The sequence below is a fragment of the Jaculus jaculus genome, chromosome 14 (genome assembly GCF_020740685.1).
Source record: "Jaculus jaculus isolate mJacJac1 chromosome 14, mJacJac1.mat.Y.cur, whole genome shotgun sequence".
In the NCBI taxonomy this organism is placed as follows: domain Eukaryota; kingdom Metazoa; phylum Chordata; class Mammalia; order Rodentia; family Dipodidae; genus Jaculus; species Jaculus jaculus.
The window spans coordinates 56,979,511-56,998,144 of record NC_059115.1 but is presented as its reverse complement, the minus strand read 5'-3'; the positions used below and the strand labels follow the sequence as shown (position 1 = coordinate 56,998,144).

General features: G+C 39.3%; 1 protein-coding gene and 1 pseudogene across 2 annotated transcripts in view; one reads left to right on the top strand and one right to left on the bottom strand.

Annotated features, from left to right (window-relative positions):
• Positions 1 to 18,634, top strand: part of Fcho2 (FCH and mu domain containing endocytic adaptor 2) — a 119,884-nt gene that overhangs the window by 48,530 nt on the left and 52,720 nt on the right. For both annotated transcript variants that reach the window (XM_045134361.1, XM_045134360.1), the window contains exons 9-12: positions 1,038 to 1,082; positions 3,861 to 3,933; positions 10,530 to 10,554; positions 18,266 to 18,323. In XM_045134361.1, coding sequence (XP_044990296.1) covers positions 1,038 to 1,082; positions 3,861 to 3,933; positions 10,530 to 10,554; positions 18,266 to 18,323 — 201 coding nt within the window. The remainder of the gene's footprint in view (positions 1 to 1,037; positions 1,083 to 3,860; positions 3,934 to 10,529; positions 10,555 to 18,265; positions 18,324 to 18,634) is intronic.
• On the bottom strand, positions 8,273 to 8,492 carry LOC123454833 (annotated as a pseudogene).

Sequence of the window (18,634 nt, the reverse complement as noted above, 5' to 3'; positions counted from 1 at the left end):
GTCGGCCAAATACACAAGGTTGCACATGTGTTTGGATTTCTTTTGCAGCATCTGAAGGCCCTGGTGTGCCCATTCTGTCCTCTTCTCTCTCAAATAAATAAATAAGAGCAAAATATTTAAAAAAATTATTGTCGGGTGTGGTGGCTTATGCCTTTAATCCCAGCACTTGGGAGGAAAAGGTAGGAGGATTGTTGTGAGTTTGAGGCCAGTCTAGAATTACAAAGATCCAGGTTAGCCTGTGTTAAAGTAAGACCCTACCTTGAAAAAAATAGAAAATAAAAAGTTAATCATATTTTAAGTCTATCATGTTGATGCACGCCTTTCATCCCAGATCTTGGGAGGCTGAGGTTGGAAGATCCTGTGAATTTGAGGCCAGCCTGAGCCACAGAGTTGAGTTCCCAGTCAACCTGGTCTAGAGTGAGATTCTATTTCAAAAACAAACAAAAAAGAAAACTAAAAACAAAAAAAAAGAAAGTAACAAAAATTATTGGTATTTTAATTTGCTATTAGTAACATTGGGTGTTCTAATGCTGTATCATTATAGGATAATTAAAAAAGATGTCATTTTTTCTTTTTAGAGACAGGGTTTCAGTAGCCCAGGCTGGCCTTTAGCAGGTGAGGATGATCTTGAACTTCCTGCCTCTACCCTCTTAAGTGTTGGAATCACTAATGTGTACCATTGCACTTGGTTTACACTGTTTTGGGGAACAAACCCAGGGCTTCATGCATGCCAGGCAAACATTCTATCAATTGAGCTACATATTCAGTCCTTTTGTCAGTTCAAATTTTAAGTTTTTTTTTTTTTTTTTTTTTGAGGTATGGTCTCACTCTAGCCCAGGCTGACCTGGAATTCACTATGGAGTCTCAGGGTGGCCTTGAATTCACAGTGATCCTCCTACCTCTGCTTCCCAAGTGCTGGGATTAAAGGTGTGCGCCACCATGCCCGGCTAAATTTTAAAAGATTTTTAAAAGGGCCTATTCTACTGCGATTTATCTGATAATTGTTTTCTAATAGAAATTGTTCTTTCCTTACCTAGGTCCTATTGAATTTGAAGAGTGTGATCCTGCTAGTGCAGTTGAAGGTGAGTTAACTGCTAATAATGTGCTACCTCACAATGTAGCTAGTTTTCTGTTCCTTTAACAAATGAAGGAGCTGTTACCCATTATTATTTGCATAGTGTTAAAATATATATTTCATAGTCCAGAATATTGAGCCCAGGTCCTCACATGTTCTGTGCAATTGCTCTACTACTGAGCCACACCCTCAGCTTGAGAAATATATTCTAAAAGATGAAACAAGTATGTCCTTATTTTCAAATATGCATTGAGATTGTTTTCTCTCTTGCCATCCATTTTTTTTCTTTCTAATGTCACAAGTGTAGAATTCATTACTTCGTATCAGTCTATAGTATAGTGGTTATTCTGGAGTGGATAGCCTTTCATTTAATAGTGAAATTATATGTTAATGTTAATATTACCATCATTCAAAATAGGTGATGAGTGTGGACTTGGAGGAAGAGTCCACAGCCAGCCTGACTCTTAGACTGAAATCTGAGACGCTTGCTGTTTTTGTTCATATTTTATGTATTTTTGTAGCTAGAGATCATTAGAAAATAATACTTTTTGCTATTTTTAAAATATTTTTTAATTTTTTAAATTATTTATTTGAGAGTGACAGAGTGAGAAAGAAGCAGAGAGAGAGAGAGAGAATAGGCACATCAGGACCTCCAGCTACTGCAGATGAACACAAGATGTATAGGCCACCTTGTACATCTGGCTTATTTGGGTACTGGGGAATCAGCCTCGAACCAGGGTCCTTAGACTTCACAGGCAAGTGCTTAACCACTAAGCCATCTCTCTAGCCCCCACTTTTTTTGTTTTTAAAAGTGATAAATTTATTTTTGAGTTATCAGCCCTTAGGCCTTGGCACTTGTACTCACTAGCCATTTGAGAGGAATAGCTATTTCTCTAAACTTAAAAAAAATTCTTTTTGCTTGTTTATTTATTTGTTTGAGAGACTCACTATGAGTGTGTCAGGGTCTCCTGCTGCTGCAGATTAACTTCAGATGTTTGTGCCACTTTGTGGCTTTGTGTGGGTATTTGAGAGTCAAACTCTGGGCCAATAGGCTTTACAAGCATGCTCCCTTAACTGCTGAGCTGTCTCCCCAACCCAACTTTAATTCTGTTTCTTTCTTTCTTTCTTTTTTTTTTTTTTTAAGTTTTTCAAGGTAGGGTCTTGCTGTGGCCCAGGCTGACCTGGAATTTACTACGTAGTCTCAGGGTGGTCTTGAACTCATGGCGGTCCTCCTACCTTTGTCTCCCTAGTGCTGGAATTAAAGGCGTATACCACCACACCCAGCTCTCCAACTTTAATTCTTTATTGTAAAATGAGGACAATTAAAAATTACCTATAAAGTGGTAGTTGGTTTTTAAAATATTATGTAGTACATATACATAGTTTAGAGCCTTAGCCTTGCCTGTTAGTGGGCCCACTAGACACCTAGGTGATGATGATGATGATGATGATGATGATTGGTTTTTCGAGGTAGGGTCTCACTCTAGCCCAAACTGACCTGGGATTCACTGTGGGGTCTCAGGGTGGCCTCAAACTCATTCATGGCAGTCCTACCTCTGGCTCCTGAGTGCTGGGATTAAAGGTGTGCACCACCATGCCCAGCGTAGATACCTAGATTCTTATTCTGAGTTAAGAACAAAAACAAAACCCTTGAAATTCCTTACCAGTAAAGTGAGTGGTTCTTAAGTGACCCAAGGTTTCTTGCTTCTTACCTCTCAGATTAAATTAGCAGCTAATAAAACTTAAGTGCTAAGTTCTTTCAGTAATTACTAGTATCTGTGACCTTTGAAAAATAATTTGTCATATAGAAGAGGAAGAACTGATGTGTTAGGAAGAACAAAGATGGCTGGATCCATTATAATATTGTATTAGAGGTAATATATAGACACAAAAATATGATATACATTTTTCATGTTATATTTCTAATAAATCTTTTGCTTAAAATAACACATTTTATGATCCTATACACAAGGAACGTGATTCGACCTGTATTTGTTTTTTTTTTTTAAGATATTTTATTTATTTATTTATTTGAGAGAGAGAAAAGGAGATTGAGAATGGGCATGCCAGAGCCTGTAGCCCTGCAAACAAACTCCAGACATACGCACCACCTTGTACATCTGGTTTATGTGGGTCCTGGGCTTTCAAACCTGTGTCCTTTGGCTTTGCAGGCAATGCCTTGACAATGCTAAGCCATCTCTCCAGCCCTGACCTGTATTTGTAACAAATCTAATAAAATGAATGGTGTACTTTCCTTGAAGTTTTAAGATATCTCTATATGCTTATTTTGCCTGAGGTTATGTAGGGGGAACATACTAGAAAGGAAGAGAATTTTATTAAATGAATGTGCTATAATCATTTTAACTTATGTATCCATCTGTGGGGTTTTGTTTGTTTCTTTCAAAGTAGGGCCTCACTCTAGCCAGGGCTGACCTGAAGATCACTGTATAGCTTCAGGGTGGCCTGTAATTTACAGCGATCCTCCTCACTCTGCCTCGAGTGCTGGGATTAAAGGTGTGCACCACCACCCCTGACTCTTTTGCAAGGGGGTGGAGGAGGAGCATGGGGAGAGGGCAGTCTTGCTGTGAAGCACAGTTTGATCATAAGCTTACAGTCCTCCTGCCTCAGCCTCACTGTGGGTACATGCCACCACTGCTAGAGATGCTTTTGTTTTTCATCCAAGGTTTATGTTAATACTTAGAACAAATTTGTCTAAATACTCAAAATTTTTATATATTTATGAGGAACAATTATGTTTCTGTGACAATATGCATTTATTTTAAAGGCATAAAACCAAGGAAAAGAAAGACTTTTGCTTTGCCAGGAATAATTAAAAAGGAAAAGGATGCAGAATCTGTGTAAGTAATTTATATATTGCCCAAAGTCTGCAAATATATAATGAATAAGAGTTGTTTTCAATCTGGAAAGAAAAGAGTCTTTTGTAAAATACTGAAAGTGCATATTTAAACTAAAAAAATTGGTCATTTAGAGTAACTGAATTTGCTAGTTTCTCTAATTTTAGTTTATAATATTCACTTTTTTATTAACTACTTTAAAGTTTTAGGAAATTATAGTTAAAAACTGTAGTGTTTTGAAATTAAGACTTTAAGATACTTTTCTTTTTATAAAATGATAAATGCAACTAATGGCCCATGACTTACTTTATTTATTTACTTACACTTAGTGAGAGACAGAAGAAACACACACACACACACACACACACACACAGAATGAGAAAGGGAATGGGTACACCAGGGCTTCTTAGCTACCGCAAACAAACTGCAGATGCATGCACCACTTTGTGCATCTGACTTTACATTTGAACTTGGGTCCTCAGGCTTTGCACCTTAACCACTATTCCATCTCTTTAGCCCACTTCAGGCATTTTAATCTTCTACCTGGTTCTCTGTTCCTTGTAGCTGAGGTTCTATACAGTGTCTCACATTCTAAATGCCTGTCTCTTCTCCTTCCTCTAAGTGGTATTTGGTCAAAAAATTAACACCAGTTGCAAAGTGATTTGTATTTATGATTACCAACTTTTCAGCAAATGGTTTCTTCAGCATTTAAAAAAAATTATTTGAGAGCAAGAGAAAGAGGCAAACAAAAAGTGGGTATGGGGCATGTCACAGCCTCTACTGCTGTAAGCAAACCTAGAAACATTAACCACCTGGTGCATCTGGCTTTATGTGGGAACTAGGGAATCAAACCTGGGCCATCAGGCTTTGCAAGCAAGTGTTTAACTGAAGGCCCATCTCTCCAGCCCCTTCTTAAGCATTTTTTGAAGGGGTTGTTTTGTAGGAGAGAGAATGGGCATGGGCATTCCAGCACCTCTAGCTGCTGCAAATGAACTCCAGATGCAGTGGCTTTACATGGGTACTGGGGAATTGAACCTGGCTCATTAGACTTTGCATCCTTAACTGCTAAGCCATCTCTCCAGCCCATTTAAATATATATATATTTAAGTATTTTATTTACTTAACAGTGTGAAAGAGAGGCGGGGGGGGGGGAGGGAGGGAGAGAATGGGTACACCAGGGCCTCCAGCCACTGTAAATGGACTCCAGACGCACGTACCATTTTGTGTATCTGCTGGCTTATGTGGGTCCTGGGGAATTGAACCGAGGTCCTTTGGCTTTACAGGCAAATGCTGTAACTGTGAAGCCATCTCTCCAGCCCTTAAAAAATATTTTTATTTATTAAAATATATGTCAAGCCAGGCGTGGTGGTGTACACCTTTAATCTCAGCACTCAGGAGGCAGAGGTAGAAGGATCACTCTGAGTTCGAGGCCACCCTGAGGCTACCTAGTGACTTCTAGGTCAGCCAGAGCTAGAGTGAGACCCTACCACTAAAAACCAAAAAAAAAAAAAAAAAGACTATTTATTAATTTGCAAACAGAGAAAGAAAAAATGAGAATGGATGCACTAGGGCCTCTTGTCCCTACATACTTCAGGATGTATGTACCACTTTGTGTGTCTGACTTTACCTGGGTACTTGGCAATCAAACATAGGCTATCAGGCTTTCTTAGCTGGGCATGGTATTGCATGCCTTTAATCCCAGCACTTGGGAGGCAGAGGTAGAAGAATCACTGTGAGTTAGAGGCCACCCTGAGACTACATAGTGAGTTCCAGGCCAGCCTGAGCTAGAGTTGAGACCCTACCTCAAAAAATCAAAAAAATTAAGCTGGGCGTGGTGGCGCACACCTTTAATCGCTTTGAGTTCCAGGCCACCCTGAGACTCCATAGTGAATTTCAGGTCAGCCTGGGCCAGAGACCCTACTTGAAAAAACCAAACCTCCCCCCCCCAAAAAAAAAGCACCTTTTACTGCTGAACCATCTCTCTAGCTCCTTAATTTTTTTCTTGGCGGGGGACAGAGGTAGGGTTTTGCTCTAGCCCAGGCTGACTGGAATTCATTATGTAGTCTCAGGGTGGCTTTGAACTCAAGGCAATCCTCCTACCTCTGCTGGGATTAAAGGCGTGTGCCACCATGCCCAGCTCCCTTAAAATATTTTTGTTTTGTTTTGTTTTTTTGGTTTTTCGAGGTAGGGTCTCACTCTGGTCCAGGCTGACCTGGAATTTAACTCTGTCATCTCAGGGTGGCCTTGAACTCATGGCAATCCTCCCACCTCTGCCTCCCGAGTGCTGGGATTAAAGGCGTGTGCCACCACGCCCGGCTCCTTAAAATATTTTTATGTCTTGTTTTCACTATTATTCATTTAATAGGTATGTATTTTTACATGCTGTGCTTTAGAAACTTAATAATCAGTAGTTTCCCATGGAATCATTAAGCCTTTAGAATATTAGAATGGTTTCCTTTTTCTCTGGAGACAGGGTTTTGCTATGTTGTCTGAGCTGGTCTTGAGTCATCGGCTTAGGCAATTATTTTGTTTCCGTGTAGGTGTGTACCACCATGCCTCTTGATGTTGGGATTTTTTTTTTGGGGGGGGGGGGATATTTTTTATCAGCCAGAAACACAAGAGCCGAAAGCCAGTGCTTAAGCCGTTACACCATCATTGCTGCCTTTCACATTTTTTGTTAGAAAAAAATGTTTGAGTTCCCTTTTCTTGAAATGCTGGAAACTCTTGGCATGCCTCTTTTTGATGCCAGTAATTAGAAGACTGGACCAGTCAGCTCCTGCTCTCCCAGGGGCATCATTTTCTGTTCTGGTCTCATATAGTTGACTCTGAAAGCAGACAGATAGGTGGGTGCCTTATCACAAGATCTGAGAGTTCTGCCTTAAAGCAGAGAATAAAGTGTATAGAACTTTAACATTTTATACTCAAAATGTGTCATTTTTCAAAGAATAAGAATTATTCTAACTTGATTTGATTTTTCTAGGATTGAGGTTTTTATTTATTTATTTATTTATTTATTTATTTATTTAGTCTTTGGAGGTGGGTTCTCACTCTGGCTCAGGCTGACCTGGAATTCGCTCTGAAGTCTCAGGGTGGCCTTGAACTGGCAGTGATCCTCCTACCTCTGCCCTGCAAGTGCTGGGATTAAAAGCGTGTGCTACCACATTTGGCCCAGGATAAAGATTTTTGTTATTGTGCCCTTTCTGTGATATTTCCTCAAAGTATGCAAAGGTTATTTTCGTATCTATCAGTAAAGAAGTTGCAGTTTAAAATTTGCAGAGTTTGGGGCTGGAGAGATGGCTTAGCGGTTAAGCGCTTGCCTGTGAAGCCTAAGGACCCCGGTTCGAGGTTCAGTTCCCCAGGTCCCACGTTAGCCAGATGCACAAGGGGGCGCACGCGTCTGGAGTTCGTTTGCAGAGGCTGGAAGCCCTGGTGCGCCCATTCTCTCTCTCCCTCTATCTGTCTTTCTATCTGTGTCTGTCACTCTCAAATAAATAAATAAATAAAATTAAAAAAAAATTTGCAGAGTTAAGTGACTTTTTTTTTGAGATGATACTTGTGCTATTCTGTCCAGGCTGTTATTCATGTGGTTCCCTGCCTCTCTTTCCCTGCCTGGTAACTGGGATTATAGACACACCCTTACTTCTGTCCTTTGTATTTTTTTATTGTTTTGGTTTTTCAAGGTTAGGTTTCACTGTAGTCCAGGCTGACCTGTAATCCATTATGTAGTCTCAGAATGGCCTAGAGCTCAGGGCCATTCTCTTATCTCTGTCTCCCAGGTTTTGGAATTAAAGGTCTGTGCTACCATGCCTGGCTAGCTTTTTTTAAAAAAAATTAATTATTTATATATTTGAAAACAAAGTGATAGAAGACAGACAGATTAGGACAATGGGCATTCCGGGGCCTCTAACCACTGCAAATGAATTCCAGATGCATGTGCCACTTTGTGCATCTGACTTTATGTGGGTACTGGGGAACTGAACCCTGGTAGGCTTTGCACATAATAAGTACCTTAACTGCTGGGCCATTTCTCTAGTACCCCCCCCTTTCTTTTTCTTTCTTTCTTTATTTTTTTTTTTTTTTTTTTTCCCTGAGGTAGGATCTTGCTCTAGCCCAGGATGATCTGGAATTCACTATGTAGTCTCAGGGTGGCCTCAAACACACATCTATCCTCCTACCTGTGCCTCCTGAGTGCTGGGATTAAAGGCATATGCCGCCATGCCCAGCTTCCTCCCCCTTTTTTAAGCAAGAAGTTTAATATGGAAATGTACATGATCTGATTTCACATCAGTAGTAAAATAGGTCTTTTGATGAGGGCACATGCATTTGTCTGAAAAGCCATTGTTTAGACTTGTTGCGAGGCTTCCAACATAATGATGCCTTGACCACTATCCCCATATTATTCTGCTGCCCACTAGTTGCCATTTCCACACATTCATTGATTACAAGATTCATAAAGGGATCAATTCCCCACAGTATCCTTGGACATGTCTGCCACCATTTAATTTCAATGATAACTTCTTGTCCATCAGTTTCTTCAGCTCAGGAGCATGGGCCTTGCTCATGGTGTCTCATCAGTGGGCTCAGTTCTCCTTTAAACCAAGTTTGCAAAAGTTCTTGCTTTTCTTTTGTTTGATTTTTTTTTTTTTTTGAGGTAGGGTCTTGCTGTAGCCCAGGCTGACCTGAAATACACTGTATAGTCTCAGGCTAGTCTTGAACTCAAAACTAGCTTCCTACTTCTGCCTCCCAGGTGTTGAGATTAAAGGCTTGGACCTTCATGCCCAGCTTGCATTTGTCCTTTTTTTTCCACATTAAAAAAAAAAAAATTATAGCCAGGCATGGTATCCTATACCTTTAATCCCAGCACTTGGGAGGCAGAGGCAGGAGGATCACTGCAAGTTTGAGGCCACCGTGAGTTTGAGGACACCCTGAGACTATGTAGTTAATTCCAGGTCAGCCTGGGCCAGAGTGAGACCCTACCTTGAAAATTCAAAAACAAAAAAGAAAAAAATTCATAGACAAATGATTATTCCCTCCCGACTCCACTTTCCCCTCACAATTCAAGCCTCCATCATATCCCCTCCCCCTCTCAGTCTCTTTTGTTTTGATGTCATCCTCTTTTCCTCTTATTATGAAGATCTTATGTAGGTAGTACCAGGCATGGTTCTCCAGGCCATTTTGTGTCTGGAAGACTGCATTGTAAGCAGTCCTACCCTGCCTTTGGCTCTTACATTCTTTCTGCTACCTCTTCCACAATGGACCCTGAGCCTTGGAGGGTGTGATAGAGAAGTCTCAGTGCTAAACAGTACACTGACACTTCTTAGTGCTGTGGCGCCTTTTGAGTCATCCCAGTGGTCACTGCTATCTGAAAAGAGAAGCTTCTCTAGCCAAAAGTGAGAGTTGTTTTATGGGTATAGACATTTAGAAAAGTGCTTAGAGGGCAGTTTAGTGGGCAGAATATATGCATTTAGCTAGATAGCTGCAGTTGTTAACTCCCCTAGGGCTCATGACCTCACCCACCATAGGCTTTTCGGTTTTCAGACCAGGCATGTATTCCCTCCCCTGGAGCAGGCCTTTGGTGCACTTAAAGAGTGGTTGGTTTCTTCCATAACAGACATGCCACTATTGCACTGTTTGGCACATTTGGCCTGGCAGGTCAGTCTTAAAGCTTGCAATGCTTACTGCTGTTTACCATCATAGATGACTTTTTCCTCTCCTATAGGGCTGCATGCAGCATAGCCTTTCCAGCTTTCTGTCAGCTGGTCCACAGGGAGGAGGTTGCATCTGGCCTTCTTAAAGTACATATAAAGACACATTGGGGTTGCAGTTACCCCTCTGTCTTTGTGCATGTGTGATTGTGTACATATGCATGTACCTCACGACTGCATGCATGGAGGCCAAAGGAGAATGGCACATGTTTTTTTCTCTCTTATCTCCATATTTTCTTGAGGCAGTCTCTCTCAATGAACCTTAAACTGCTGTTTTTTTTTCCTGTCTGACTAGAAAGTGCCAGTGATTTTTCTGACCAAGACTGGGATTACATGCATATTCATGACCATGTGAAGCCCTCTCCCCCCCAGGTAGAGTCTCATTCTAGCCCGTGCTGACCTGGAATTCACTATCAAGTCTCAGTGTGGTCTTGAGTTTACAGCGATCCTCCTACTTCTGCCTTCTGAGTGCTGGGATTAAGGGCGTGCACCTCCACTCCCCGCTAAGAGCTTTGTTTTTTATGGGATGGTTTTGGGTTAAAAAGAAATACAAATTTATTTGAATAAAAAGCTACTAGAAAACCTTGTAGAACCAGAAACTTCATCAGTATAATCTAGAAGTGTATTTCTAGAAAAGAAGAACCTTGACAAGTCATTTTTAGAATATGTGTAAACTGTTGGTGTTTTATCAGATATTATGGGTATAAGAATGCCTATTTTTGAATCTTAAAATAAGTTGTTATATTTTAACTTTCATGATTGGATTTGTCTAAATATTTTTGGAGAGGTCAAATAAAAGTACTGTTTAAATGTTAGGTAAATATTTTAAATTTGTTATAATTAGCAGATATTTTTAATAATTCAATATTTCTGATATTTTGTTTGTTTTAATAGGGAATGCCCTGATGCAGATTCACTTGTAAGTAGATTTAACTTTGATAACAATTTAAATTAGCTGTTTTCAATAGAAACAACCCTGTCATATTTGAATGATTTGCCAGTCTTCTGTCAATGAAAAGTACTAACCATGTTATAAATTCACTAGGAAAATTATTTTAAAGATTCCTTTTTTTAGTTCTACATTGTCTTATGCTTACCTAGCAATATGTCAATATCTTTGACAAAGGAACATTGTAGTTTTACTTCAAATAGTTCCATATCAACATGCTTTTTTGGGGTGGGAAACAAGATAACAAAAGATCTGTACCCTTTAATATATTTTTTTAAATTTTAGTTTTTATTTATTTGAGAGAGAGAGAGAGAAAGAGAGAGAGAGAGAGAGAGGGGGAGAGATAGAGATACAGAAACAGGCAGGTAGAGAGAGAGAGAGAGAGAGAGAGAGAATGGGCATGCAAGGGCCTCCAGCCACTGCAAATGAACTCCAGATGTGTGCAACCCTTGTGCATCTGGCTTACGTGGGTCCTGGGGAGTTGAACCTGGGTCATTTGGCTTTGCAGGCAAGTGCCTTGACTGCTAAACCATCTCTCCAGCCCTATACTCTTTAATTTTAATTGTATTTTTACTAATTTTGTCTTAGCTCTATTAAAAGATAGTGTTATCTGTTCATGAATTTGTGTTTCATGTAAGCGAGAATCATTTCAGGAATAGTAGTAGCAGTATTGTTTTGTATTCTTTGTGCTGATTTTAGAATGTTTTGGTTAAATGTATTTCTTTATGTAAAATTAAAGAAGATATCAAATGGAGTTCCCAGGGGAAGTAGTGGAAAATTACCTTACCACATTCTGAAAGTAGTGTTTAGATATATTTGTCAGCCTGTTTATTAGACACTGGTTATGTTGATAAATGTGGGAGTTGCAACTCTTTTATTGTTCTTGCTTGTATTGTTTTCTTTTATCCCCAAATGTCTTGCTCTTTTTTGTTATGTGTCAAAATAAAAAATTAAAAATATTTTGTGAAACATTGTATTTTATATAATTTAGGTAACTAGTGTTTTTATTTTGCACTTTGACTTTTGAGTTAAAAAGTTAAGATTTTTTTGAAATTTTTTGTTTATTTTTATCTATTTATTTGAGAGTGACAGAGAAAGAGGCAGATATAGAGAGATAGAGAATGGGCGCTTCAGGACTTCCAGCCACTGTAAGCGAACTCCAGATGCGTGCGCCACCTTGTGCATCTGGCTAACGTGGGTCCTGGGGAATTGAGCTTCGAACCAGGGTCCTTAGGCTTCACAGGCAAGCGCGTAACTGCTAAGCCATCTCTCCATCCCAAAAGTTATGATTTTTGAGATAAATTTATATGAAAATTAAAGAAATAGGCTTTTTTATAATGTGTATTGGAGTTGAAAATCATCAGTTATTTTTTGAGTTGTACCATTTATCTTGCCATCTGCTTGACTTCTTGGTTGACTAGTTAACATAGAATCAGGAGATGTGTTTATCACTTACAATAGCTCAGCATGAGTCATATTTTGGAGTTAACTATTTATAACACTAATTTGGTTACAAAATTGAATAAAATTCTTCAGTATTTCAAGCTTTATATATACTCCCTTAACTAGAATGTTTTAATTTTTTGTTGTTTATTTGATATTATTTGGAAATGACAAATGTTACCCAAGTTTAGACTTTAGGTAGGACTTATTTGAATTAGGAAATGGCTAAAGAGAACATAGTATCCCAATGCCATGTAAGAAAAAATCGATATATTTGTTTACAAATGAAAACTTTGTATAGTTAGAGAAAATATGTCATACAAGGTTTTATATCACCACATTGGCAGAGCATATTTGCAAGATATTTTCAACAAAGTGCTAGTTACCTTTCATTCCAAATTAATTAATTAATTTTCCCTTTCTAACACATTTATACAAATCAGTACAGAAATTAAACAAGTGCTTAGAAGGAAAAAACACAAGATCAAAACAAGCAGTTTTCAGCCAGGTGTGGTGGTGTGCACCTTTAATCTGAGCAGTTAAGAGACAGAGGTAGGAGCATCATTGTGAGTTTGAAGCTAGCCTGAAACTGCATAGTGAATTCCAGGTCAGCCTGGGCTAGAGCGAGGCCCTACCCTGAGAAACAAAACCAAACCAAACTAAAACAAAATAAAACATTAAAAAGGCAATTTTCATATAAAGAAATATTAAAAGTAATGAATAACTATAATAAGTGTTATTCAGAACTGATGTAAAATGAAACAAGTGAAAAATGGTCTTTCATTATATTGGCAAAAGTGTTGATACTTTCATGCTGTTGGTGTAAGTATAAATTGATACAGTCTGTTATCTTGATAGTCTGATGCTTTTGCCTCAAAAAATAAGTATACATTCTTTTTGATCCTGTAATCTGCTAGCAATTTACTGTGTGGTGGTAGATATAAAATTTTCTGTCTACAATGTACACATATGTCCTATCAATTGAGGTATATGCATAAATAGAGAAGAGAAAGATAGATGCTTATTTCAATTTTTAAAATTTTTTTATTTATTTATGGAGATGGGGGCAGGGGGAGGATGGGCACTCCAGAGCCTCTAGCCTCTGGAAATGAACTCCAGACACATGCACCCTTTTGTGCATCTGGCTAATTGGGGCCCTTAGACTTCATAAGCAAGCACTTAACCACAAAGCCATCTCTTCAGCCCACTTACTTCAATTTTATGCGTGCATTATGTTGGAAAAAAATTTGACTATCAAAGCATTCATCAAAATGAGAACTGGGGCTGGGAGAGATGGCTTAGCGATTAAGGCACTTGTCTATGAAGCCTGAGGACCCATGTTTGATCTCTTTCCAGATTCCATGTAAGCCAGACACATAAAAGGTGAGGCAGGTGCAAGGTCACATATGCCCCCTAGGTGGTGCAAGCGTCTGGAGATTTCAGTGGCTGTGACCCTGGGGCACCAATTCTCTCTCTTTATCTCTGTGTGTGTCTCTCTAAAAAATTAAAAATAAGTTTTAAAAACGAGAACTGGCTAGACAAGGTATTAAACATTCACTTGATTGGAATAATAGTCTGATGTTATAAAGAATTAGGTTGACCAGTGTACCTATATGGAAAATACTGTCTGGAGTTCTTTTGCAGTGGCTGGAGGCCCTGGTGTGCCCATTCTCTTTCTTCTTCCTTCCTTCTCTGTCTCAAAATAAATAAGTAAAATAGGTAAATAAAATGTTAAAAAAGAAAAAGTATGGTTCGGCTGGGGAGATGGCTTAGTGGTTAAGGTGCTTACCTGTGAAGCCTAAGGATCTTTGTTCGACTCTCCAGGTCCCATATAAGCCAGATGTATAAGGTGGCACAGGCACAAGGTTGCAAATGCACACCAGGTGTGCACGTGTCTGGCGTTCGATTGCAGTGGTTGGAGGCCATAGCATGCCAGTTCTCTCATTCTCTTTCTCTCTTGCTCTCGTCTCTTGCATTTAAAAAGAAAAAAAGTATGGTCTTTTAAATGATTGCTGTCTTTTGGTTTTTCAAGGTAAGGTCTCACTCTAGCTCAGCCTGACTTGGAATTCGTTCAGTAGTCTCAGGATGGCCTCAAACTCATGGCGATCTTCCTCTCACTCCCTCTTCTTCCCCCCAGTGCTGGGATTAATGTGCCACCATACCTGGCTGTGATTGCTGCTTTTAAAAATATATAAATATGTAGTGTCGGTAAAGGTGTTATCTTTTTTTTTTTTTTTTTTTTTTTTGTAAAGAATGAATTTACAAGACACTTAATTGTGGTTGCCTTTGGGCAGAAAGATGACAATGATGATCTGGTTGGAAGGAAAAGTAGACTTTCATTTGTTTCCCCAGGTAGGGGCTCACTGTAGCCCAGACTGCCTAGAATTTATACTGTAGTCCCAAAATGGCCTTGAACTCACAGTGCTCCTCCTACCTCTGCCTCTGGAGTACTGAGATTAAAGGCGTGTGCCACTACCCCCAGCGACTTTAACGGTTTTTTTTTGGTTTTTGAATTCATGATCCATTATTATTAGCTACATATGACCTTATCTTACTAGTTAATACTTAAAAACATCAATAGACTGTCTTGGGGTAAATTACTGTTCACTTTGTTGTGTACCCTCTTTTGTTTGTTTTGAGGTATCAGGCTGATTTGGAACTCACTGTGTAGCCAGTCTGGTCTCAAACTCCAGGTGATTCTCCTCCTTCAGCCTCCTGAGTGCTGGGTTTAAAGGTGTGTGTGCTTCACCATGCTTGGTTCTCTTATACATGTGTAATTTTTAATGTGTTTCTTTAAGGTAGGATCTCACTTTAGCCCAGGCTGATCTGAAGCTTACTCTGTGGTGCCAGGCTGGCCTCGAATTTATAACAGTTCTTCTATCTCTGCCTCTCCAGTGCTGGAATTCATATGCCACCATGCTCAGCACTTTTTGTTTTGTTTTGTTTTTTAAATATAGAGGAACCACGTCTTTTTTACAATTTTTTTATTTTTGGTTTTTCGAGGTGGGGTCTCATTCTAGCTTACGCTGACCTGGAATTCAATCTGTAGTCTCAGGGTGGTCTTGAACTCATGTCAGTCTTCCTATCTCTGCTTCCTGAGTGTTAGGATTAAGGACATGCACAACCACATCTTTTGAAAGTTAATCAAGGAAGTGTAAATTGCTTTTTGTGTTCTTTTAGCCATTAATTATCCCCAATTAAGCAGATTATGAACATTCTGTTGGTTGACATTCTGTTGGTTGACTATTACACTGCATGCACCACCATGCCCAGCTATTATCATCCTTTTTCCTCTTGGTGGCATCTTTCAAAACCATACTATAGAGCCAGGTGTGGTGGCGCATGCCTTTAATCCCAGCACTTGGGAGGCAGAGATAGGAAGATTGCTGTGTTTGAGGCCACCCTGAGAGAACATAGTAAATTCCAGGTCAGCTTGGGCTAGAGTGAAACCTTACTTCAAAAAACCAAAAAAATAAAAAGCCTATATTTGATTCCTCAGAATCTACATAAAGCTTGATGTGCAAGGTGCCAGATGCATGTGGAGTTCATTTGCAGTGGCTAGAGGCCCTGACACACTCATTCATTCTCTCTCAAGTAAAATATTAAAAAAATTATTTTTGAAAGAGAGAGTGGATGCACCAGGGCTCATGTGGGTCTTGGAGAATTGAACCTGGGTCCTTTTGCAGGCAAGTGCTTTAACTGCTAAGCTATCTCTTTAAATAATATATATATATATATATATATATATATATTTATATATTTATATATTAATATATTTGTTTTTCGAGGTAGGGTTTCACTCTAGCCCAGGCTGACCTGGAATTCACTATGGAGTCTCAGGGTGGCCTCGAACTCATGGCGATCCTCCTACCTCTGCCTCCTGAGTGCTGGGATTAAAGGTGTGCGTCACCATGCCTGGCCCTAAGTTAAAATATTATTTATTTATTTATTTATTTGAGTGTGACAGACAGAGAGAGGAAGAGACAGATAGAGAAAGAGAGAGAGAATGAGTGTGCCAGAGCCTCCAGCCCCTGCAAACGAACTCCAGACATGTGTGTCCCCTTGTGCATCTGGCTAACGTGGGTCCTGGGGAATCGAGCCTCGAACCAGGGTCCTTAGGCTTCACAGGCAAGTGCTTAACCGCTAAGCCATCTCTCCAGCCCCAAATATTTTTCAAAACAGAAAATTGCATAGGAACTTTTTGAGATTTGCTTTTTTACTTACACTACACAATTCTTGGGAGATTGATCCAGGTTGTTGTCTGTATGATGAGTTCATTCTTTTTTATTACTGAGTAGTAGTCCATAGATGGGCCCAAGTTTCTGTAACTGTTCACCTATTATAAGATAGATTCAGTTCCAGTTTTGGGTGCTAGAAATAAATTCTCCATGACTAATTGCATAGAGAACTGTGTTCCCCTTTTATTAATTTTGTTTGAAACTTTCTTTAATATTAAATGCCTTTGGCCTTTTATAGTTGTTTTTGTTTTCCAAGGTAGGGTTTTGTTGTAGCACGGGCTGACCTGGAATTCATTGTATAGTCTCAGGCTGGCCTTGAACTCACAGTGTTCCTCATACATCTGCCTCCCAAGTGCACCACCATGCCTGGGTATACTTTTTTTTTTTAATGCTTACATGATACATTTTTTCCATCTTTTTTTCAAGGCAGTGTCTCAGGCTACCCCAGGCTGACCTAAAATTTACTCTGTAGCACCAGGCTGGCCTTGAACTCATGTGATCCTCCTACCTCAACCTACTGCATCAAAGATGTGCACTACCATGCCCAGCCATCCTTTTTCAACTTGTTCAAATACATATTTTATACTTCAAATATGTAAATATAAATGTGTAATGTATTAAACATTTTTATAAATTAAGGTATAAATTTTAGAATAGAGAAATTCACAATTATAGTTGATTGACTTTCTTACATGCATCCTATGATTGGATCAAATGGTGTTTTTTGGATCAAATGTTCTATGAATGCCTTCTAAATTTTTTATGTATTTTAGTAGGAAATAATTTGGCTTTTCTCTTTTTTTTTTTGGATTTTCAAGGTAGGGCCTCACTCTAGCTCAGGCTGTCCTGGAATTCACTATGTCATCTCAGGGTGGCACCACCACGCCCAGGTTTCATTTTTTTGTGGTGAAATAATAACTCTTGTGTATGTCTATTAGATGTTCTTTATCCATTCATCTGTTTATAGTACCTAGGTTGATTGCATGACTTGACTATTAGAAATAGTATTACAGTAAACTTGGAGGTATACATGTCTTTTTTTCAATTAAAAATTTCAATTAAGGGCTGGAGAGATGGCTTAGTGGTTAAGTGCTTGCCTATAAAGCCAAAGGACCCTGGTTTGATTCCTTAGGACCCACATTAGCTAGATGCACAAGGGGGCACACACTTCTGGAGTTCGTTTGCAGTGGCTGGAGGCCGTGGCACACCCTTTCATTCTCTCTCTCCCCTCCTCTTTTTTCTCTGTCAAATAATAAATTTTTTTTTTTAATTTCAATTAAGTTGGGCATGGTGGTGCATACCTTTAATCCCAGCACCCAGGAGGCAGAGTAAGGAGGATCGCCATGAGTTCAAGGCTACCCTGAGACTACATAGTGAATTTCAGGTCAGCCTGGGCCAGAGCAAAACCTTACTTTGACCCCCTCCCCAGAAAAAAAAAAAAAACAATTAAAAAAATGGGTGAACCTTTTGTAGAGCTTTACAGTGGATTTAACATGTAAATTTATAATATATTAATACAGTTGGGGGATGGCTCAGCAGTTAAAGGCACTTGCATGCAAAACCAGCCTGAGTTTGCTTCTCCAGTACTCATATAATGCTATATATCCCTTTCCCCTCCCTTTCTTTTCCCGCCTCAGCCCACAAATAAAAATATTTTAAAAAGATATTTACCTCTGCCTTCCCACAGAGACTGACAGAGGCCTCTTGGTCCCCACAATGAATACCAGTAACCCCACGGAAGATGGCCATCAGCAGAACTGGGGTGGGAGAGAGGGGGTCTATGAGTGAAAACCACTTTCTTGCCTGAGGCCTCTCCAGTTCCTTTTTGCAAGTCTGTTTTCAGATCTGTGAAGCATGAAGTGTCCTACAAAGCTCACTGTGTTAATAATTCTGCTCATCTGTTGATACTTTAAAAACGATTTACTTCTTAATTTGCTAGTCTGTAATATTTTTGGAAATCAGAGTTGTGTTTGTAATAATTCTTTCATTTTTTTCTACAGAATATCCCAGATGTAGATGAAGAAGGTTATAGTATCAAACCAGAAGCAAATCAGAATGATATCCTTTCATTATTTGGTTATTATTAAGAGATTATGTGGGCATCTAAGAAGTTATAAAAAGACAATCCTGGGCCGCAGAGATGGCTTAGTGATTAAAGTGTTTACCTGTGAAGCCTAAAGAATCTGGTTCGATTCCCCAGCACACATGTAAGCCAGGTACACAAGGAGCTGCATACCTTGTTTGCAGAAGCTGGAGGCGCTGGTGTGCTTGTTCTCGTCCGTCCCCCCCCCCCCCACCTCTTTCTCCCTCAAATAAGCAAATAAGCAATTTTTTAAAATCATATGGAAAGCCTCTTAAATTAAAAATTT